At 42.3% G+C, this 24,260-nt stretch overlaps 1 protein-coding gene across 2 annotated transcripts in view; it reads left to right on the top strand.

Annotated features, from left to right (window-relative positions):
* The window catches only part of LOC124553790 (neurogenic locus notch homolog protein 2-like), a 102,477-nt gene that overhangs the window by 18,708 nt on the left and 59,509 nt on the right, over positions 1-24,260 (top strand). For both annotated transcript variants that reach the window (XM_047127768.1, XM_047127769.1), the window contains exon 2: positions 1,535-1,704. In XM_047127768.1, coding sequence (XP_046983724.1) covers positions 1,617-1,704 — 88 coding nt within the window. In that variant the 5' untranslated portion in view covers positions 1,535-1,616. The remainder of the gene's footprint in view (positions 1-1,534; positions 1,705-24,260) is intronic.

Genomic DNA, 24,260 nt, shown 5'->3' with positions numbered 1-24,260 from the left:
AAGAAATAATCACGTACAGTCAGGTCCTGTTAGCTTGAAGGTCAGTAATGTAAGGCTGAATCATTTGGTTCAGTGCGACCGATCCATCGTTCGGTAATCATTTGATTTCAAAATTCCCGCTCCTTCAGATGCCAGTGTGTCGGTGCCCCACCTTGTTGGGAAATGAAGTCGTCCGAATCAGTCTCGAATTGTGGGAAAAGAAAGTTGTGAAGCATATCAAGGTATGAGCTTCCCGTAGCAGTGTTCTCGGAAAAGAAACGTGGACCTTACACATTTTCCTGTGAAACTACACAAAATATATTAAATTTTGGTGAATCTCTCTCATGTCGTAAAACTTCGTGTGGTTCTTCCGTACCCCATATTCTCACGTTATAACGGTTCACATTTCCATTTAAACAGAATGTTGCCTCGTCACTAAACACGAAGCGTGGAAGAAAGCTGTCATCCTCCATCTTCCTGAGGACGAAATTACAGAACTCAACACGTTGTAGTTTGTCACCTTCACGAAGAGCTTGCATTATCTGAATTTTGTACGGTTTCGTGCGTAAGCGTCGACGCAACACACGCCAGATGGACATTTTGGGCATGTTGAGCTGTCATACGGACTTCTGCAGACTCCTTGTGAAACTATGGCGGATACGTTCGACGTCTGTGTCAGACACTCGGTGACGGCCCGGCGATTTTCTTTCACACAACCAACCTGTTTCTCGGAATTGTGCATGCCATCATCTAATGCTCTGTGCTGTAGGCGGATCCACACCATACCTAGTACGAAGGTCACGATGAACTGTTATTACTGACCAGCACTGCGCAAAACGTATAACACGAAACGCTCTCTGTTGTCCCGACACCATTTTTACCAGAACTGAAATGGGCGCAGACTGCTGCTACCTAGCGGAAACCAAGTAAAACTCGAGAATTTGCTATTTTCAGTACTAAGTTGTTCACGAACTTACCTCAAGCAACATAATTGTTATAATTTTTGAAATCGGATGGTAATTTTTGATACACCCTGTGTTTCTTAGAGCGCAGTTATCTGGAATTTTTTTTTTTTTTTGAAAAAAAAAGGCGAAGTAGTAAATAAATAAAAAATTTTACGTAATTACGTCTTTGCTTCTCAGGAACTTCAGGAAAACTACTGCAGATACACGTTGGGACATGTTTTATTAGTTTCACCAGAACAAGAACAACAAAGTAAATGGAAATCGGGCTTTACTTAAACCTCATACTGATATTCGATGGCTTCATATTGATGAAGTTGCTTCATTTCAAGCAAAATCTTTGATTAGCCGTAACTCCGTAACTAAACATTTGCGGACCTATGTTTATATGAACTTTTTACTTTAGTTTTAGTTGTGAAATAACACATTAAAATATTTGCATACCTTCGTGAATCACCCTGTATATTCGGAACAACGGAGTGGCATCCATCTTGTAAAATGGTGTAATCCTTATTACTTTACGCTACTTTATTTACTATACAGGTAGTGGTAAAAAATGTGTTTTGTGGTTACACTTGTTCGTAAAATTTCAGGTTGTTCAGCAGACTACAAGTTTGGTGAAGTTATTTTGAGGGAAAAGTTCTTTACTTGGCTCGACACCTGAGACCTTCTGCCATGTTCTGCAGAGGCTTTAGTTGGTTCGTCCGCATTTTTGTGGCGGTAGTCGTATCTACTGGCTGCAGTCACCCAGTTTCTGTTACAGGTAAAAAATTTTACTTTCTTCGATTCATAGGAGTCTGGTTATGATAACGGATAACAATTTTTGTGAAGTAATTAACAATATGTTTAACTTTTTCATTGAGATTTTTACGAATTTCTGTTTCCGAATCCTATATAGAAGCCACCGTACATAGTTTAACAACCGGCAACTCAGGTAAGTGTTTGATCCGTTACTACTACAGACACCTCATGGTCCACGTGGATCATTTGGTGCTATTATATTTAATCACGGCAGTCTTATCTGGTGGTCTGAGAAGTTCACGCCGGCACCGTGGGGTGGCGGTCGTATTCAAACACACTAGATTGCTACCTGAAAATATCGAGCTTTTGTTTTTAAAACAGCGATAGACGATGTAAAATAACTGTCTCGTCCAAGGGTCACACAAACTTGTATCAGTACTGTACATTGCTCCTCGATGATAGGCAATACGTACGTCACACGCTACTTTCTTCCCAGTAGTATAACTGGCAGAGTCGGGCGTGACCTACCCGTGGTACACGCCGGAATGAACTTGTTGGGATAACTGCTTTGGGTAACGGTGCAGTCACAAGACTACTGAGAGCGAACTATGCAACGTCATTGCGTATCGCTGTATCATTGCTTTTAGTTTTGTAGAAAGCTCTAGTTGGAATGTCATTTGGTCATCATGTTGCGTATACAGGATGGTTTTCACCACCACGTACAGACTCTAGGGATTGATCGATGAGAGGATACGGAACAAGAAAAGTCTAATGAATTTGCGTCGGCAAACGCATGGTTTCCACGTTAGAAACCATTCATTCAATCGTACACTGTTACAAAGACTGCGGCCTAATACTCGCTGTACCACGCAGTGACAGTTCCAGTATGTACTGAAAAGGCTTTCCATGTGCCTCAACGCATGCGTGCATACGCGCCGTAGCGTGCTCTGTCTCACACCGGCCAGGCTGCACCATAACAGCGCCATAGGCAGGATGAATACGGTGCTCCAGTGTCTCCACATCTGGAATAGGCTACGCGTCCACGGTACTTCTGAGGTGGTCCCATAACCAGAAATCGCACGGGTTGAGATGCGGTGAACGAGCAGGCCATGCAACTGGACCACCGTCTCCAATCCATCAACCAGGGATGACACCATTGAGATGCGTCTGGACGTTAACGGCAAAGTGTAGCAGCCACATAACCATTTGAATCATCAATAGCACTTCATCCAGAAAGACACCCGCAAGAAATGCCGATAGTTCGGGCCTATTAGGCGATGTGGATGGAAGACTGGTCCCAAAATACGGCCGCCAATTATCCCGGCCCACACATTCCGGCTGCACCGATGCTGATGATTCGTTGTCACCATACCATGGGCGTTCTGCATACCATCCCACAGATGGCTGTTATGAGAGTTGAAGATACCACTCCACGTAAAGTTGCCGTCATCTGTGAACAGGATGGATAACACAGATCCCGGAATCGTGGTTGCCTGGTGAACAAATCAATGACAGAACCGTTCCCTATGTGGACAGTCTAGTACGCCCTGCACACGCTGTAAGTGATAAGGGTAGTAACAATCGTCATGGGGACTGTCCCACACGGTCGTCTGGCTTACCCTGTACAGGCCGGTCCACTGCCTGCTACTGAGATGGCGGTCGCCTTCCACAGTGCTGATTACATTTTCTTGCTACTCTAGTGTCTGATCATTTCGGGTACGTCCTTCACGACTTCCTGCATCCTAGGTCATGATGTGCGATAAACAGTACCACCCTCCATGAGGATATCATGCATACTGTAGCTGTAGCTGCATGATATTACACTGCAGCTTCTGTAACAAAGTATGATTGAATAAATGGTCTCTGGCATACGGATCATGCACTTCTGGGCAACATCAGACATTTTTTGTCCCTTATCCTCTCATTGATCAATCACTAGAGTTTGTACATAGTTGAAAAAATCATCTTGAATATTCCATAGACCCTTAAAGTGATAAAACTAATCTGTCTGTGTAACGTATCGGTAAAATTTTCGCAATGGTTTACTTAGCTGTGTTATGTTCCACGCCGTAACTTTTTTTTTTTTTTAGAGACATACTGATGTTACAGATTTCATCTTGGACATGCAAGTTCAAAATGTGACACTAAGCCAGCTCAATTGGAGAATCCCGCAGTTCCCATGGCTATTTACTCATAATTTCGTATACAAACTGACTTCCTCTATTTCCTTCGTGTCCAAGTAAAATCAGATATGACAGATAACTTCTCCTCTAAGAGTCACGTCCTAAAACTTCACATCAATTTTAAACATATTTCATGTTAACTGTATTTAAATCCTGCTTGAGTTGTAATATATTCCGTTTTCGTGCGCCATGTACCATAAGATATGTATTTTGTGCTGTAACATCAGCTGCGATCAACATTTATCCTCCATAAAAATTATCGGAGTAGCAGCCTCATTCAAAGAAACATTTATCCAATCTTTAATTGTGTATCAAAGTGAATAGACGTAAATTTTTTAAAATTTTCGTAAGTTACCAGTGATGTGTAGTACGTCTGTCGCATAAAATCAGTGTTTCTGTAGCGCTTGTTGTAAGTAACATGTATCCCATTGTCTGCATTTACTGTAAACTAACGATAATTTTCATTTGGTTTTCGACTACAACCTCCAAAAATTTCACGAGATTAGTAGCGTTTATAGAAGATGCTACTGCACTGTAAAGGAAACATCCATTTGCGTACGGACTGCTTCAGATCTTAACGGTAACTTGCTGTACTTGGAGCTGAACTGGCCCAGAACATAAGAAAGGATCTGCAGGCTTACTTCAATGATACTTGTTTACTGTTCTGTAAAACATTACACCAGCCACACTGCAGCCCCACTGTGAACACCGTCCTCGAACGTGGGAAGAGTTAGCTGACGTTCGTAAGTTACGATTAGTCGCCTGGAAGCTGCTGTATATGGGTGTCTCTGGAGAGTTACCAGCTGTGATGTATCAGATATACCACAGATACCTGTTACTATCTCCTGCTGTCACTTCTACACGGAGTACATGATCTGTCCCCACTGATCCACTTGGCTGTCAGCAGCTTGTTCAGGAAGTACATGATCTGCACTGTTCAGCCACTTGGCTGTCAGTAGCTTCTACAGGAAGTACATGATCTATCACCGCTCAGCCACTTGGCTGTCAGCAGCTTCTACAGGAAGTACATGATCCACTTGGCTGTCAGCAGTTTCTGCAGGATATACATGATCTGTCACCCCCATCCACTTGGCTGTAAGCGGTCTGTCAGTGGTATGACTAGTCTGCATGGACAGTGGAGCAGGGACCAGGGAGGACCCAGCACGCGGTACCTATCACCCTAACCAACAAATAGGAGGTGCCGGCTTCCACTGAAATCGAAACTGAGTCACTGAGACTAACTTCAGCTTTTGAGTAATATGGTATGTGCAGTGTCAAGAAGAGGCAAACACGAAAGGATAGCATCTGTTAACACTAGGGAGTTCAAATGTACAGCAAGTGAATGTATCCGTTAGGGAAATGCAAGAAACGATGCGAGGGAAGACTAAGTGTACTCACTGTCCATGGCTGCAAGCCTTACTCAGCCTGCTGAAGAGGCCATTCCCTCAACTGCTGAGGGAACGTGGTGCTACCGGCAGCTGACCGCGCTCTGCGGCCACACTTGGATCATTCAACTGTCAGAGAAGGTTGAGAATGGTGGTCTCACTCATCTAATTTCAGTGAGACAATTTGCTGCAGTGCAAAACTGGTCGTGCCCCCCACGTTCTGAATCGAATGTAACTTCTGACTCAGAGTTCGAAGGTTCTGTGACAAAGCGACCTGAAATTTCTTGGACTTGCGTCAAGGGGTTGAGAACTCTATGGAGACCCTAAATGGGTCAGGTGTTTGGTACACATCAGAGGCTGCTGCTCAGGTAGCTGTTTGGGTGCGGAGTGGACACAACGGTTTTCAGATTAGACTACTCTTCATCCAGTCCAGGTAACGATAGGGACCAGAAAGTGTCAGTAATAGTTCCAAAGAAGAGTCACATACTGGCGATAGTATTACAATTCAAGTGATTAACTTCTGAAGCACTGATAACAACGTGCCAGGTTTGAAGCTGGCCCAGTAGAGCTCACATAATACCCGGTACAGAAGGCTGGCGGAAACGCGGAACTGACAGCAGTGAGATACTGATAAAAATTTCAGCGTGTATCGAAAATATACATGGAGATAGTAGGGCATTTGTCCCAGGTCACAAACAAATTGTACCAACCAAAACAGAAACATAAACTGTGTGTGAGGCTGTCTGGGAAAGACTCAGTATCATCGGTGGGCATTAATTTGGAATCAGGTCCCTCTGTCAACTTCTAGATATACTCCAGATGCAACTAAAAATTATAGAGAAAACCGAAGCACTGTTACATAAGTTTCCAAGTCACACTCTCATTGTTGAAGTAGATGTTAATTGTGCAACAATCGACTGCGAAAATGACAGTTTAGTAAGAGGTGGGGGTGACAAGATGTCTGGTGAAACACCTCTAAATGAGTTGTCTGAGAATTAACTACAAGAGACTGTTTGGAAGCCCACTAGTGATATTGCTTCTGATAGTTTCAAAATGACCATAACTCTTTGAGGAAGCTCACACAGAAACTAATATCAATGACCATGAAGCAACAATGATTTACAACGTACAAATGGCAACTAAAACAAGTAGCAGAATACATATATGTTCAGCAAACCAGATATAGAAGCAGTTGTGACCTATTTGAATACAAATCTCGAAATATTTAGCTCTGGAGAAAAACATGTAGAAAAATTGTGGTTCAGGTATATAAGAACATTCAGCTGTACACTTTGTACATATGTAGAGCAGTTCATGATAAGAGGGACACTCCACAGTCTGCAGTCATTTTAAAGAAACATCTAAAGAAAAAGAGACAACTGGTCAATGAATGCTAGGCAAAACGTGGGGCTACATGTAGGAAGATGCTAAATGAGATGTATTTGGCTGATGAAAGAGAATTTCGTCTAACCTACTAAGATTACCGAGTCGCGGATAGGCACAACAAAAGGACTCATAATTAAAGCTTTTGGTCATTAAGGCTGTAGTCAACAATAGACAACAAGCACACACACACACACACACGTACTCACGCAAACGAAACTCACACACACGACTGCACTCTCAGGCAATTGAAACCACACTGCAGGCAGCAGCAACACTGCATGATGGGAGTGGCGACAGGGTGGTGGTGAAGAGGCGGTTGGGGTGGGGAGGGGTAGGGGTAGTATGTGTGGGTGGCCGACAGTGAAGTGCTGCATGTTAGATGGTGGGAATGGGAATGGTAGGGAGGGGGAGGGAAGTAGCAGAAAAGGAGGGAAATAGAGAGACTGTCTTTGGTGTTGGAATTACTGTTATGTTGTGATAGAATGAGAATAGGGTAGGAGCTGGATGGGTGAGGGCAGTGACTGACAAAGGTTCCCACAACCCGCCTGGCATCCTCCTTTGTTAGTCACTGTCCTCACCCATCCAGCAAGGATCCATATTACCACCCCAGCACTACGCAGCCGTCATTCCACCACCACCCCCAGTCTTTTTATTTCTCTGCGTTTCTGCTACTTCCCCTCCCTCCCCACCTCTCTGCTGCCCTCTGTCTAACCTGTAGCACTTCACTGTCCACCACCCCACCATACTGTCGCTCCCCTCCCTGCCACAGCCTCCTCCTCTCTCCACACCCAGTCGCCACTCCCATCATGCACTCATGCTGCTGCTCACAATGTGGTTTCAGTTGCCTGAGACTTCAGTCATGTGTGTGAGTTGCGTGTGTGTTTGTGTGTGTCTGTGTGTGTGTGTGTGTGTGTGTGCGTGTGTGTGTATATGCATGTCTACTGTTGATGAAGGCCTCATTGGCCAAAAGTTTTAACTCTGAGACTTTTTTGTTGTGCCTATCTGCAACTCAGCATTTCTGCTCTATGGTGAGTTGCAACTTTCGTTTTTGTAATATTGTTACATTCCATCCTGGATTTTTCATAATTTGACTCCTACTAAGAATACTGTAACAGAATAGCAATGATCTCTCACAAAACCAAGAAAATGCCGGTATTATGTAAATCTGGTACCAAATTTAGTGTTCAGACACTAGCAGACCAGGTAATGACAGCAATTAAGAATAGCAAAGCAAAATCAGAAACTCTGAATTAGTATCCCGAAATGGTTCTTTAGAGGTGGTATTTTGGGGTACTGCTCTAATTTGTGACGATGACAGATATAGATGTACCATTAGTGTCACTAGTGTAGAGAAACAGCTGAGATTTAACAAGGCTCCAGAGGGTGATGGAATCTCTATCAGACCCTACACCGAATTTGAGTCTGATTTAGCCCCTCTCTTAACCAATATCTATTGTAAATCTGCAGTACAAATAACAGTGCCCTGTAGTTGGAAGAAATTCGAGGAGATACCCATCTAGTAGAAGAGCAGCAGGAGTCATTCACAAAACTACCATGCAATATCCTTGCCATCCATTTCTTATAGGATTTTTCAGCATATTCTCACCTCAAACGTAATGAGGTTCCTTGAATAGAAGGATCTCATTGCCAATCAGTATGGATTTCTAAAACTGTCACATCTCACATTTCCGTCATGACATCCTTAAAGCCATAATCAAGGCAGTAAGGTAAATGCAGTAATTTCGGATTTTCGATAAAATCATTTGACTCACTGCCATAACCACACTTATTACCAAAAGTAAGATTATATGGGGTATGATGCGAAATTTGTGACTTAACTGAGGATTTATTTGGTAGGGAGGACTCAACGTGTTGCTTCAATGCAGATAAATTAGTGTGTACAATGTAAGTGTATTGCTACTCGAATTTGATGTAATTCTAAAATTAATAGTCTGTGAAAGAATTGAAACGTTAGAACTTCACTTGAAACACTGGTTCATGCAAGCGGGAAGTAGGTGTGTAATCGTCTGAAACTTGAAAGAAAGGCTCCTTTGCATGAGCAGTTAATAGGTGGCTAGCACGCAAAGTGTTCACACAATGTGAACTGAACGACGCAATAAGAGCGGCAAAATTATTTTATGTAGCCTCGGATGTCGAAAAACGTAGGCTCATTTTTCAAGGTATTCACTGGTTAGCACTGAAATACCGTACCAAGAAGAGAATATACAGCAAGAGCCATGGAAATTTTTGGCACATTTTTTGAATAGCCACATGAGATCGACACTGCCACCACCTGCATCTCACAGAATCATTTGAGTACTGACTGATTGCATAGACCAGTTATCTGTTCTATTAATGAATAATAAGTTTTTGTTCCCTAAACAATGGGTTTGGCACTCTTATTTCATGCGCAATCATTTACTTAAACAAGGTCCTATTCCAAGTGCTGCTATAATCTCAGCATAGAACTGAAAACTAATTACCTCCCATAAAAAACCAATAACTTGTGTGGAGTAGTTGACATTATAAGTATTCAGTCAGGTCAAGTTTTGACATACTCCACGTATTTTTCGTACAAGGATAGTTGATTTTTTATTAAAGTGTAATTGCCAAGAATAGACTTCAATTATCGAACTTAAAGATTGTTCGTCTTAAAATATTAGTACAGTGTAACAGTTATCTGTTCTAAATTCATAACAGTGACTGGTTAGGCTTGAAGGGCAAGCTTAATGATGATTGTGCAGGTCTGAAGTTAAAGAGTTTATGATGTCATGTATACATAGTTAATAGTGTGTCTCATATCGTGTTATGACTAAAATGTACAGCCTTCATCTGAGTCTACTGATGGACTAGTCTCAGGGTCCTCATGCTAACAGCTGAAGCAAATTTAAGTTTCATGTAACAGTTACAGCATTAGTGATGTGCACGTGCAAGCTTTCTAATATTTGTGTGCTATAATAAGCAACTGTCTACAACTATTGAAATTACATTACATCCAGGCACGACATATCCCATTTGTGATAAATAGTATAAAGAAGCAAATGCTATTTAAAATAACGGTAAGGTTGTTGTTATTATGGTCTTCAGTACAAAGACTGATTTCACGCAGCTCTCCACGATACTCAATGCTGTGCGGGCCTCTTCGTCTCCAAGTAACTGCTGCAACATAAATCCCTCTCAACCTGTTTACTTTATTCATTACTTGGGCTCCTTCTATGACTCTAACACCCTCCCCCCTCCCGTCCCCTACCGCGCTTCCCTCCAGTACTAAATTAGTGTTCTCCTGATGTCTCAGTAGTTGCAGGGGCAACAGTCTGGATGATTGACTGATCTGGCCTTGTAACACTAACCAAAACGGCCTTCGTGTGCTGGTACTGCGAACGGCTGAAAGCAAGGGGAAACTACGGCTGTAATTTTTCCCGAGGAAATGCACCTTTACTATATGGATAAATGATGATGGCGTCCTCTTGGGTAAAATATTCCGGGGGTAAAATAGTCCCCCATTCGGATCTCTGGGCGGGGACTACTCAGGAGGACGTCGTCATCAGGAGAATCGGAGTGTGGAATGTCAGATACCTTAATCGGGCAGGTAGGTTAGGAAATTTAAAAAGGTAAATGGATAGATTAAAGTTGGATATAGTGGGAATTAGTGAAGTTCGGTGGCAGGAGGAACAAGACGTTTGGTCAGGTGAATACAGGGTTATAAATACAAAATCAAATAGAGGTGATGCAGGAGTAGGTTTAATAATGAATAAAGCAATAGGAATGCGGGTAAGCTACTACAAACAGCACACCGAACGCATTGTTGTGGCCAAGATAGACACGAAGCCCACGCCTACTACAGTAGTACAAGTACATATGCGTACTAGCTCTGCAGATGACGAAGAAATTGAAGAAATGTATGATGAGATAAAAGAAATTATTCAGATAGTGAAGGGAGACGAAAATTTAATAGTCATGGGTGACTGGAATTCGATATTAGGAAAAGGAAGAGAAGGAAACGTAGTAGGTGAATATGGACTGGGGTTAAGAAATGAAAGAGGAAGCCGCGTGGTGGAATTTTCCACAGAGCACAATTTAATCATAGCTAACACTTGGTTCGAGAATCATAAAAGAAGGTTGTATACATGGAAGAAGCCTGGAGATAGTGACAGGTTTCAGATAGATTATATAATTGTAAGACAGAGGTTTAGGAACCAGGTTTCAAATTAAAAGACATTTCCAGGGGCAGATGTGGACTCTGACCACAATCTATTGGTTATGAACTGCAGATTAAAACTGAAGAATCTGCAAAAAAGTGGGAATCTAGGGAGAAAATATAAAATGCAGTAAATGAAACAGGCAAAAAGAATACAAACGTCTCAAAAATGAGATCGACAGGAAGTGTAAAATGGCTAAGCAGGCATGGCTAGAGGACAAATGTAAGGATGTAGAGGCTTATCTCACTAGGGGTAAGATAGATATTGCTTACAGGAAAATTGAAAAGGCCTTTGGAGAAAAGAGAAGCACTTGTATGAATATCAAGAGCTCAGATGGAAACCCAGTTCTAAGCAAAGAAGGGAAAGCAGAAAGGTGGAAGGGCTATATAGAGGGTCTATACAAGGGCGACGTACTTGAGGGCAATGTTATAGATACGGAAGAGGATGTAGATGAAGATGAAATGGGAGATATCATACTCCGTGAAGAGTAATGCGAATTCTTTACAGACGAATGGAAAAACTGGTAGAAGCCGACCTCGGCGAAGATCAGTTTGGATTCCGTAGAAATATGGGAACACGTGAGGCAATACTGACCCTACGACTTATTTTAGAAGCTAGATTAAGAAAAGGCAAACCTACGTTTCTAGCATTTGTAGACTTAAAGAAAGCTTTTGACAATGTTGACTGGTATACTCTCTTTCAAATCCTGAAGGTGGCAGGTGTAAAATACAGGGAGTGAAAGGCTATTTAAAATTTGTACAGGAACCAGATGGCAGTTTTAAGAGTCGAGGAACATGAAAGGGAAGCAGTGGTTGGGAAGCGAATGAGACAGGGTTGTAGCCGCTCCCCAATGCTATTCAATCTGTGTATTGAGCAAGCAGTAAAAGAATCAAAAGAAAAATTCGGAGTAGGTATTAAAATCCATGGAGAAGAAATAAAAACTTTAAGGTTCGCCGATGGCATTGTAATTCTGTCAGATACAGCAAAGGACGTGAAAGAGCAGTTGAACGGAATGGACAATGTTTTGAAAGGAGGATGTAAGATGAACATCAACAAAAGCCATGTATAGAAGTGAAATATGGACGATAAATAGCCTGGGCAAGAAGCGAATAGAAGCTTTCGAAATGTGGTGCTACAGAAGAATGCTGAAGATTAGATGGATAGATCACATAACTAATGAGGAGGTACAGAATAGAATTTGGGAGAAGAGGAGTTTGTGGCACAACTTGACTAGCAGAAGGGATCGGTTGGTAGGACATGTCATGGTCATCAGTCCCCTAGAACTTAGAACTACTTAAACCTAACTAACGTAAGGACATCACACAACGCCCAGTCATCACGAGGCAGAGAAAATCCCTGACCCCGCCGGGAATCGAACCCGACGGTAGGACATGTTCTGAGGCATAAAGGGATCACCAATTTAGTATTGGAGGCCAGAGTGGAGGGTAAAAATCGTAGAGGGAGACCAAGAGATGAATAAACCAAGCAGATTCAGAAGGATGTTGGCTGCAGTACGTACTGGGAGATGAAGAAGCGTGCACAGGATAGAGTAGCATGGAGAGCTGCATCAAACCAGTCTCAGGACTGAGGACCACAACAACAACAATGATGTCTCAGTGTATGTCCTATCAGCAGATCCCTTCTTCTAATTAGGTTGTGCCACCAGTATCTGTTCTCTCCATTTCTATTCGTACTTCCTCATTGATTATGTGTTGTGGAACAGTGTGGCTCTGTGCGAGCGATGTGCGGTAGGAGAAGTAAAGTTTGCTAAGAAATTCCCGGACGTCACTCGCACTGAAAATGTACCTAAGGGCCACTTTAAAACTGAGTTTCAGGAAGATTAAAAGGGGAGAATATAAGCAGTATGTTGACGTCGGCCTCGACTGTTCTGTCCGCGCAATGACACGTCAGACAGTAAAATATACTTGGCACATAGAAAGTAAATGATTAAGTAAACACAAATTTAGAGTAATTGACACTGTATTTACGAACTTGGACTTAACGTACATATAACATGTTAACACTTACGTCAATAACAATGACAGAACTTGAGTGGTTTGAAAAGTTTACAAATCACGTAGAAATGTCCATTCATTAACCAATCTGCGTTTTTCACATATGCTAGTCCCACATGCAACAAAATGACAGTATTTATCTGTAGGATTTAACAAATGACAAGTCTAATAATGACCCCTATGTAATGGTGCGTCCGTATTATACAGGAGATAAAAAGAGACTGATATCGTCCAGCAGTGGACGATGGGTGCGCGCTTGTTTTTTTTTTTTTAGTATTCAACTGTCTTCAGAGTCTGTCTTTAATATCGATGTTTTTAGATGCGCGCTGAATTTGTCTATAGTTTCTTAGGCGCGTCAGTGGTGCTGGATTCATTGGTCCTTGTATATCGTCAAAATACAACATTACAATGCGTAGTTATATATTATACATTGGCAGATAAATGGCTCTTGGACTCTTTCATACTCAAATCAGTGTTTTGTATGACGAGATGTGGCAGTGTGAAAATACATCTCATCGCCTCCCATGTGGAGAATGTACATAATTCCAGTGATGTTGTAGTTGCACACAGTACATCCAATCATCTAAATGGTCAAAATCACACTCTTAAATTAATTAACATAGCATATATATCATAATATCCACAATATTTATCAAATAAGTGCATAGAAGTGTTCATGCCTTGAACTTAAAGTCCATTGTTTTCGCACTATCATGCTTCAGTTCATTGTGGTCGGTGTCACACTTATTTGTGTTCCTCTGTCTATGCACAGGCGGTGACCTTCACTCTTGAAAAGTAACTGTACAACACTTTGATCTAGCTTCCATATTATTTAATAAATTCAGTCCTGCTGAAAAGAGAGAAACTTATAACCTAACATTAAAATCAAAGGTAGATTGCTTATACACTAATCATTGTCTGTACATTTGTACGATGTTTTAGTTAGTTCAGGGGTTTTGTCTCTTCTGTAGAGTTTTTTTGTGTGAATTGCGCGGTATTTACTTATCGCTTAAATTTACACTAATAAATTTGCATGTTGCACACGAACACAAAACACTTTGACGTTCAACGCCGTGGGTTGACGATGGTAGTTTGTGGTCTTGTCTCACCGTATCTTGACTTGGTTATGTAGTGGTTAATACAAAAGAAGAAAAAGAAGAGAAGAAAAGAAAAGAAAAGGTTGAAAATTGAACGACCCTGTATGCCTTGCGGCAAACGGGACAGGGCATCGGCTACTACGCTTGATTTACCATTAATGTAAATAATTTCGAAGCTGTATTCTTGAAGTGAAAGGCACCACCGGAGGAGTCGTGAATGAAGCAATTTGCATGATAGCAAGAAAGATTGGTTGGTTTGTGGGATTAAAGGGACCAGACTGCTACGGTCATCGGTCCCTTTTTCCAAATACTAAAAAACACCCACAGAGAATAAAAACAATTAACAGAATAGATCACAGACGACACAGAACAAAAGAAACTTAGACAAAGACCGGACAAGACGAACTAAAATCACACAGAGTGTGACGGTGGTTGGCCGACCATAGAAATAAAAAAGGAAATGCCAACCACCGAGAAACACATTAAAAACTCAGACTAAAATCGTAGGCCAAAGGCCAGAATCAACACAAATGGACATAACAAACGCTCAGATTAAACGATAAAAACCCCCTGCCCGAATAAAATGTAAAACTAAGCCAGCCATAGCTGGGTCACCAGTTAAAAGGGCAGGGAGCGTATCAGGCAGCGCAAATGTCTGCCTGACAACAACTAAAAGGGGGCAGACCAACAAAATGTGGGCCACTGTCAAAGTAGCAAGAAAGAAAGGGCTTGATGGTCTGTGTATATGCGAGTATGTTTACCCCAAAGAAAGAAGCGAAACTTATGGAATGCCCAAATAATGGCAAGAGCCTCCCGCTCCCGCATAGAGTACGACTTCTCGCACTCCGTGATCGTGCGGCTCGCAAAACTCATCGGTTTGACGATTGTCTGGCGTTACTAGGCCAGTTGTAGTGGTTAATACAAAAGAAGAAAAAGAAGAGAAGAAAAGGAAAGGTTGAAAATGTGGGAAGAAATGGTGATTTAAAAGGGGTTTTAAAATCGTAAATGACCGTGAGAAAGGGAAAGAATGAAATGCAAATCGGACTTCGTATTACAGAAAAAGCTATCAGACTTCGTGATTCGGAAAAGCTATTGTTGGGTTGGTCCTTGTGGCGTTTTTGAGCAAAAGTTCACCAATTTCCACTACAAAAATTATTGCAAAAGAACAGAGAATAACAAAATGTAACTGACAGGGGGAAATGGTGTAGATAAGAGTTCATCCTTTACATTGTTAACACGTCTTCTTTCGTGCGGCTTCCAGGTCTTCAAGAATCTCCTACTTCATTTCTGCGTAAAAAGTCTGCTCCGAAATTTTGCAATCGTCCAGGAATCCCTAATTTATACCAATTAAAATCATCTTGATACTGAATGCAATTTAATTTACTTTGCTACTTCCATCCTCCGAATTTCATAACTTCCTCAATATGTCTATACATTAAAATCAGATCAAGACTAGCTAATAAGTTTTTTACGTCTGCATTAAGCTTCCACTCTCGAGAGACAATAGACGGATAGAAAACACAAAAAGAGTTACAATTTTGGTATTTTCTCTGCCGTCGAGCGCTCATACCGCTGCGACGGTATAATTTATGTCTGAGGGAACGAGTGTAGCGCGGCGAAATTCAAAGTCCCGCTAGTAACGTGGGAAAGACTAGGACACTGAGAAGCTGGAGTCTCATTATGTTAATTGTTCATCCATGTAGATAAATGTCCGTGACTTCTGTTCCTTTTGGTGCCTATTTTCTATCATGAAACAATAAAAAAATCGTGGTTTAGGTTATGCTTAACACTAAGCTTACACCACTAATAGGGCAAGGGATAAGGATGTGAACATCAGATTTACAAACGTAGCGTGAGTACTCGCTTACTTCATTTATACATTGTTCAGTAATATCTTTCTTCCGCTCCGAAATCACTATACCAGCCGACCGTTGTGGCCGAGCGGTTCTAGGTGCTTCAGAGCGGAGCAGCCTGAATTCTGCCTCGGCATGGATGAGGTTAGTTAGGTTTAAATGGTTCTAAGTCTAGGGGACTGATGACCTCAGATGTTAAGTCCCATAATACTCAGAGCCATTTTTTTTACCGTACCACTGTTACGAAATAAATCTCGGGTGCATCAGCGCACCTGATGATGGCAACGTGGTGGATTGCCGAAATATTGTGTCCTATGCACACTCATACGAGGGTGTTCACCAGAGATTTATTTCGTCATAAAATACGAGTGGAGAAATAGAAGAACCATATACCACTGTTCGTGTTTAGTGTACACTTGTACTTGACATAAGTCTTTAGTTCGGATGCATTTATTGTTATATAGGTCTCTATATTCGGGTAAATGTCCCTGTATATATTTTGAATTGCCACTGTTAAGGTCAATGAACTAGCATTCTCAGAGGGGTATATCTTTAAATGTGGAAACTTTCATTTTGAATAGGCGTGGTCGCATTAACCCGTCTTCCTGCGCTCTGTAGTATTCGCTTTGCGCGGTGATCCGCAAATATTTAAGCTGGGCGTGTCAAGGGACAAATGACTGATAAATTCTGTGAATGTTTCTGTCAGGGTCACGTCGTACATTGCCTTGTTTTCCTTCTTATCGCTCAGTCCACGTGGTTCATTATCTCACTTGCCGCTCGAGTTTCTTTTATCATCCGCACGTCTATATCTGTCTTTACATGCGGTGGTTAGGAATAATTGTTCTCTCTCTATCGTGTCGCGCCGTCTGTTCCTTCGTCTTACATCCTACAAAATTCATCATGTAGAATGTCTGAAGTCGGCTCAACGGCTACGTCCTTTCTTTGTATTCAAATAAAACCTCAATATAAATCGTCATCCACGGCCAGCAGTCGCGTAGGACTTCATCTTCTTAATAACAAACTTAAAACTAATTCCATAATGTCCTGTAAATGTGGTCGGCGACTTTCCTTAGTTATTTTCTTTTCTTCTTTCCTGTTTTCTGTGCGGCAGTGTCTTGACTCTTGGAGTCATTCTTCTTCTTGTCTTTCAGCGGTCTTTTTGTAGATATGATGGGCAAACACTTCCTCAATGGTCATTATTATTTTCTTGGCTCGAAGCATACATCTTAATGTACTAATGGTGGTATAGACCCTTTATTCTTCCAGACAGGGGATCGAATATGAGATAGCAACCATTGTGTCGTTTGGGCAAAATTATGTACGTACCCTCGTACAAGTACCTCCACTTTTTATTTAGACGGTACAGTAATGAAGGTTTGCAATGCGTCCTCACTAGTACTTTTTGATTAAGTTTGTAGTCTACCACCTTCCCGTTCTTCTTATCGCGTGCTCTCTTTCTGATATTCGCATGGACAGTATGTGAAATCATAGCCTGTTTTACATCGAGTTCTTCTTCATCGCTCTGAAGTTTAGGTATAGGATCGATCCACTCGTTGCGTTCCCTTTGATTCGACAGTAGTTCTGGTGGCGTGTAACCAGTTGACATGTGGGGCCGGTTGTTGACTATCTGCTCCAACGGGGTTACAAATTCCACCCATTTTGTTTGGCGTGTCGAAATTTATGTGCAGATGAATCGGTTGAATTCCTTAAATACGCGTTCTGTCAAATTTGACTGTGGTCTGAATTTCGAGATTAAAATTTTCTTGATGTTGTTCCTTGCGAGAAAACCTCTCCATTGTTTGCCGATAAAGTTCGAGGCATTTTCTGGACGTATGGCCTCCGGTTTGCCGAAACATGGGAAGTAATCCTGCTGTATTCTTCTTATAATCGGCTGCGCGTCTGACGATTTCGTCGCGTACGTATACGTTTTGTAAACAGATCTAGAAGTGCCACAAGCTATTTCGCACCTATTCTTACTGTCGGGAGTGGTCCTTCGAGATCTATACTTATTACGTGCCCTGGTTTCTGGGTTAATGTGGGGTTTAATGGAAAACCATTAGACAGATTAAATGGCTTGGCTTTCTGGCATTCTAGACAACTTTTTAGGAGTTTGTGTACCCTTTTTCCATGCATATTAGGAACGTAGCAATACATCGATATTTTCTTCTTGCATTTTATAGGATCGAAGTGTCCCCAAGACAGGTGGGTATACCATAACAAATGTTCCACATTGGCATGGGGTATGCACACGCACCTTCTTCCGGTTTCTGTTGTCCGATGAACTAATACTCCTTCAAGTAATTTGTAAAATTTCACTAACAGGTGTTGAGGTTCAAATGGTTCAAATGGCTCTGAGCACTATGGGACTTAACATCTGAGGTCATTAGTCCCCTAGAACTTAGAACTACTTAAACCTAACCAACCTAAGGACATCACACACATCCATGCCCGAGGCAGGATTCGAACCTGCGACCGTAGCGGTCACGCGGTTCCAGACTGAAGCGCCTAGAACCGCTCGGCTACTACAGCCGGCTAACCGATGTTGAGGATTTATCTTAAGTATTCTCTTTACTTTATTCCATTTTCTATCGGCGTCATGCAAGGTCTTCATTTGTCTGCACAGCTGTAGGTAGTAGTCTCAGTGAATCGGGTCTTCCATTAACAATATCTGTCTGTTCCGTAATTTTCCCTCAAATTCACAGTTTTCGGGCATTCCCTCCGGCATGCGTGATAGGACATGGACTATGACGTTGTCGGAATAAACTTTTATTTTTCGACCATAAATATAATAATTGAATCTCCGAAACGCCTATACGGCGGTTAAACCTTCCAATTTCGTTACTCAGTAGTTTCGCTCACACTCCGTCAATACGCGACTCGCGAAACTGATAATTCTGATTTTCTTCTCTCCGTTTACTTATTCTTCTTGGAAGAGACAAGCGCCTACACCCTGAAAGGAAGCGTCGCAAGATATACAGAAGTCTTCATCTAAATTTGGATGGTTCAAGATATCACTAGGGAGTAATGCTTCTTTTATCTCCTCGAAAACTCGTTTACACTCTTCCGCCCAATTCCACGGAACGTTCTTTTTCAACATGTTGTGTAATGACGGGTGGTTAGGGCATTGTCCGGATAGAAAACGCCGAAAGAATGACACCATGCCAATGAACCCTTTAAGCTGACGTTTCGTGGTGGGCGTAGGAAAGTTTTCTATAGCTGAAAGTTTCTTGGGATCCGGTCGAATTCCTTCGGAAGATAACACGTGGCCTAAGAATTTGATCTCTTGTTTACCGAATTTTGACTTACGGGGGTTGGCAGTAACTCCGTTGTCCGTGAACCTTCTGAACACTTTCTCGATCAGCTGGATGTGGTTTTCCCATGAAGTGGTGGCAATTAGCAAGTCATCGGCGTACTCCGTACTACGTCTAAAATTTCAGGTCCCAGAACGTAATCCAAAGCCGCAATAAATATTCTAGAACTGACATTCAAACCAAACGGAACTACTTTGAACTGATACGACCGGTCGGCGAAAATAAATGCTGTATACTTCCTCGATTGTTGTGACAGCCAGACCTGACAGTAGCTACGTCTTGGGTCAAAACTAGACAGATACCTTACACCTCTAAATTTCTGGTATTGCTCTTCGAGCGGTTGAGGCCTCCTGCAAACCGGTGAAATTATTTTACTAATGTTGCTAGCGTCCAGTACCAACCTTACACTGAAATCTTCCTTCATAACAGGAACTAAGGGGCTGCAATAGGGTGAATCAGAGTTTTCGATAATGTTACACTTGATCATTTATCTTATCCCGTCTCTAACGACTGCCTTCTTGGATTGCCAAACCGCATAGGTGGTTCAAATGGTGCAAACGGCTCTGAGCACTATGAGACTTAACATCTGAGGTCATCGGTCCCCTAGAACTACTTAAACCTAACTAACCTAAGGACAGCACACACATCCATGCCCAAGGCAGGATTCGAACCTGCGACTGTAGTGGTCGCGCGGTTCCAGACTGAAGCGCCTAGAACCGCTCGGCCACACTGGCAGGCGCTCAGGTGGTCTTGCAGTACGTGCCTTGGGGAATGATCATGTCGAAGCCTCTTATTATCGCTGGCTTGGTAGAAAATACGGGCGAATATCTCATTAAAAGATGGAGTAAATCCTGCTGCTGGGCGTCTATTAGTTCAAGCGATTCCATGGTTTTGCGAATTATTTCTTCTTGAGCCGGTATTTGCTCGTATTCGATCAGCAACGTGTTAGCTGAAATGCAACAGGTGATCGCTGCGTGCTTTACCCCTCCGGTACAGTCGGTGCATCAAAACATGGCATTGTCCATCCGCTACTCTTATCTTGTCACGCGTAAGTTGAACCGTAATTGCTATCTCGTTGACTGTCAGCTTGTATGTACCGTTATAGGCTGGTTCTGAGCACTATGGGACTTAACATCTATGTTCATCAGTCCCCTAGAACTTAGAACTACTTAAACATAACTAACCTAAGGACAGCACACAACACCCAGTCATGACGAGGCAGAGAAAATCCCTGACACCGCCGGAAATCGAACCCGGGTACCCGTGTACCGTTATAAATACCAATTACTGCTCTTGTCTTGCGGAGAAACTCCACACCGAGTATGCAAGGAATGGATAGATTTTTCACGACTAAGCACATACACGCAATTGTCACTGATTCTGTTCGGACTGGTTTACTCTTTGAATCATGGAACCGACAGCACCCGTGACTGTACAGCCTTGAACAGGTAAAGTGGGTACTTTGATTATGGCAGATACTTTTCTGAAAACACACAACGACATTGCATTCACGTTCGTACCTGTGTCTATAATTGTTATGATGGGTAAATGAGCGATATATAGATCAGCGCAGAAGCTTGTACTCGGTCTTGCCATACGTCTTCTGTTGGTTTAGTCACCTTTTCTCCGATTAATTGTTCACATATACCTGAGTTCTGTGCATGAGATTTATTGACTCCGACATGAAGCCGCCCCCTGCGCATTCCGCAGCCAACCCACGGAGGCCTGGACCAGCTGCTTCCAGTTCTCCGCTTTCCTTTGTGCTGAGCTGCTACCGTTTGACGTAGCGCTCCTGCTATTGTCTTCAGTTATCGTCACGGTAGAGCTTGGATACCATGTTACCGTTGGTACGAATTCCGGTTGGTTGCAAAAATTGTAGTTCGGCGGCGGCCTGACTTGGGTGTAGAATATGGTTGGACTGTATGTTCCACGCAGCTTCTGATTTTGTTTAAACTGCTGCTGATATTTTGCATTCGTTGCTTCTGTGGTGGTGCATTTTGTTGGTATTGCATGACTTGGTTCTGCTGCTGAAAACTGTTATGATTTCGCGACCCATTTTGGTAGCTTTCATTGTTTTGTTCGCCGTATCGGCTCCCACCGTAGCTCTTATGTTGGTAACCGTTGCCGTATCTACTTCGTTTGTAGCCATTGCCATGGTTTTTCGGATTGTCGTTATAAATGGGGTACAGGCTGTAATTATTGTTACGTCTGTTCCGCTGGTTGCCATTCCCATTGTTGCCATTGTTCTTTCCGCCACTTGACTGCCAGTTAGCGTTTACCTGTTGGCTGCCGTGTATTTCGGCGGTCGGTGCGCGTGGAGTCTGATATCCGTAGCTGTGGTTGTCCTGAACACGCGCGTCTTTATAGATGAGGTCTAAACTGTCCAACACGGATAAGAACATCTCCCGGTCTCCCTTATCGATATAGGCAATTTCGGCTTGAGAATCATCATTACATCTTTAGTGGTGATTGGTGTATCCCAAGGGCGAATCTTCCTCAAGTACTTCTCAGAATACCTCCTTAGACTCACAAATTTGGCATGAAAAGCTTCAGCATTACTCACTTCTTTCTGAAGTCTCTGCCGTACTCCTGAGCTCCAAAACTAATGCAAAAATTGGTGTTCCAATTCGGCATAGGTATGACATCTATCGACCATCTCTGTTCCCCATAACGCATTGTCTCCTTGAATGAATCCGATAACAAACTGTATGCTTTGGCTGTGTGACCTACTTTCTGGAATATGCCAGAAAATCCTTTTAAAAATACGAGATGGTGAATGTTTCTTTTCTCTGGTATGAATATTTGAAAGACTCTATGCTTCAATACGCTCTCTTCTTTCAATAGATTCCCGAGGCGATACTTGAGCTATTTGTTCCGGCTGTAAAGGTCGGTAGTCCTGCTTCGGTACTGATCGTGTGGAAGTTTGTTGCTGGCGGTCGAAATATTCCGTCGAGTTGTTTACGGTTGGTAATTCGCTTTTGTTTTCCCCATGCGCGTCATTGTTTTGGAGGTCATTTAAGCGGTGTAGCATTGTCTCAATTTGACCCTCAAGTTTGCGTTTCCACTCTTGTAAATCTCCCATGAAGACACGTCGAATGTGTCTTAACTCGCTACAGACTGTGTCTCCTGAACTTCCGAGAGCAGCTAAGACTTATAAGGTGGCTGGTTTTACGGTGTCTTTGAGCTCGGTCGTTACTTTGTCGGAAATTTCTCTGTCTTTGGTCTCCACCCAATCTTCATATCTCTTATTCAGTTCCGTGGTGTACGTGTCTAAGCCATGCTTTATTTTACTTTCAATTATTCGACTTAGACATGTCATCTGACAATTCTGTCATTTTATCGCCTATTTTCTTGATATTATCTTCAAGCTGGTTGACCTTTCCTGACACTTCCTCATAGTTTTTCAGCGTCTTCGCCGCCTCAGACTGGCAAGCGGTTACTTGAAGCTGAAGTTGCTTGGCGATTGATTTCATGCCATTTTCCAACTTCACAATTTGATCTGCCACCGTGGAAATCTTACTATCTATTTTTGCACGTAAGTCGGTTTTAATCGCATCTACTTCACCTTTGAGACCTTCTTTTAGTTCGTCCTTTACCGAATCTATCTTGATTTTGACTGTTCCAAATTTGGTTCTTATAATACCCTTTACTGAGTCAATTTCTTCCCTTACTGTAACCATTTGTAATCCGAGTTTACCAGTAACCGATTTTAATTGGGCCTTCAAATTACTATTCATTGAGTCAAGTTTAGTCCGTACATCTGCCTTTAAGTTACCTCCCATAGAATCAAATTCAGTTTCCATGTCCGATCTTAAGTTGGAGAACAACAAGGCTGGTTCCTCACCCCTATCCTTCTCTTCGCGTTGCCTTTCCTTCTCATCACGTTCCCGTTCTTCTGTCTGGCACATTTCAGTACACATGTCAAGTTTATCCGATTGACTCATCTCTGATGTTTGTCCGAATCTTAGCTCACGCTCCTCGTCCTCTATATTTAACACGCCTTGCCGAGACTCCGGGCGATTAGAAATTACACGCTAGCGGACGTGGTATGTACCCGCGTTTGTTTCGGGAAGTTCATCTGCGAAATTATCCACTCGCTTGTCTTCTGCCGTGTTTGCAGCCAAAGATTTCGCGATAGACCAACTGGTAATATTTTTAGATACACTACTGTACTGCTCACACGGGGTGTCTATCTCTGAGTTACTAAAACAGTCAATTGTCACTGGCGGCAATGAGAACTGAATAGCACGACACAAAAGAGACGATTTGGGTTCCACTAAATGTAAACAACTGAAGACAACGGTGCTGTCCCCCACCAACGCTCTGTTTCCACATCTTGGATTTGAATGACAAGAATGACTACAAGAGAACATATACAGACAACTACAGTCAAACAATGAAAATCTTGCACTTCACCAAAATTGACTTTAAAAATTTGAAAGAAAGGTTTTTAAGATAACTAATCTGAATAAATTTTCGAAATGAAGCGAGGTTTGGCGGGAAAGCTGGATTTTAAACGAGAACAGCACTTGAATGTCACAAAATGCACTACAGAAGCAGGATTTTCACAAACACAAAGTATTCTACTCCCTTTGCGTTGTCTTGAAACAGCGACTCGTAACTGTAATTACGGCCACCAGTTGTATTTTATCGTTCTGTTGGTAGTCACCAGAATATGATCCACGTCCGTCCTTTCCAGAAAAGTTCCGTCTCCAGTTCCACATGATATTAAAAACAAGAGGATCAGCTAAGATTTTGATTCTTGTCGCTGTTCGGGCGCCATATTTGGCCAACGCAATTCCGTCTTACCCGTAGAAATGTGCTTGGAGGTTAGTATATAATACACTCGAGCTATAAGTTGTAAAATTGTAATATCTGTAAACTGAAACAATTGCTGCTATCGCTGTAAAGTCGAGTGATAATGTTTAAATTAAATAATAATCAACTGCCATCAATCTTTAACATACCTTAAAAATCTCAAAGAAGTCAAGTTAAAGGAATTCATTTAAAATAAAAGCTATAGAATGCAGGGCCCCACACATCAGCGTGTGAGCCCTCCAGCCCCTTGCCTAGTATCGTACGGAAAGGGCACGCTCTCTAGGTAGCGCTCTCAAGCTCCCCTCCCCAGTTATCCGTTACGCAATTTCCA

This window comes from Schistocerca americana, chromosome 11, assembly GCF_021461395.2.
Source record: "Schistocerca americana isolate TAMUIC-IGC-003095 chromosome 11, iqSchAmer2.1, whole genome shotgun sequence".
In the NCBI taxonomy this organism is placed as follows: domain Eukaryota; kingdom Metazoa; phylum Arthropoda; class Insecta; order Orthoptera; family Acrididae; genus Schistocerca; species Schistocerca americana.
The sequence above is the reverse complement of the archived record's forward strand: the minus strand, read 5'-3'. Positions and strand labels throughout refer to the sequence as shown.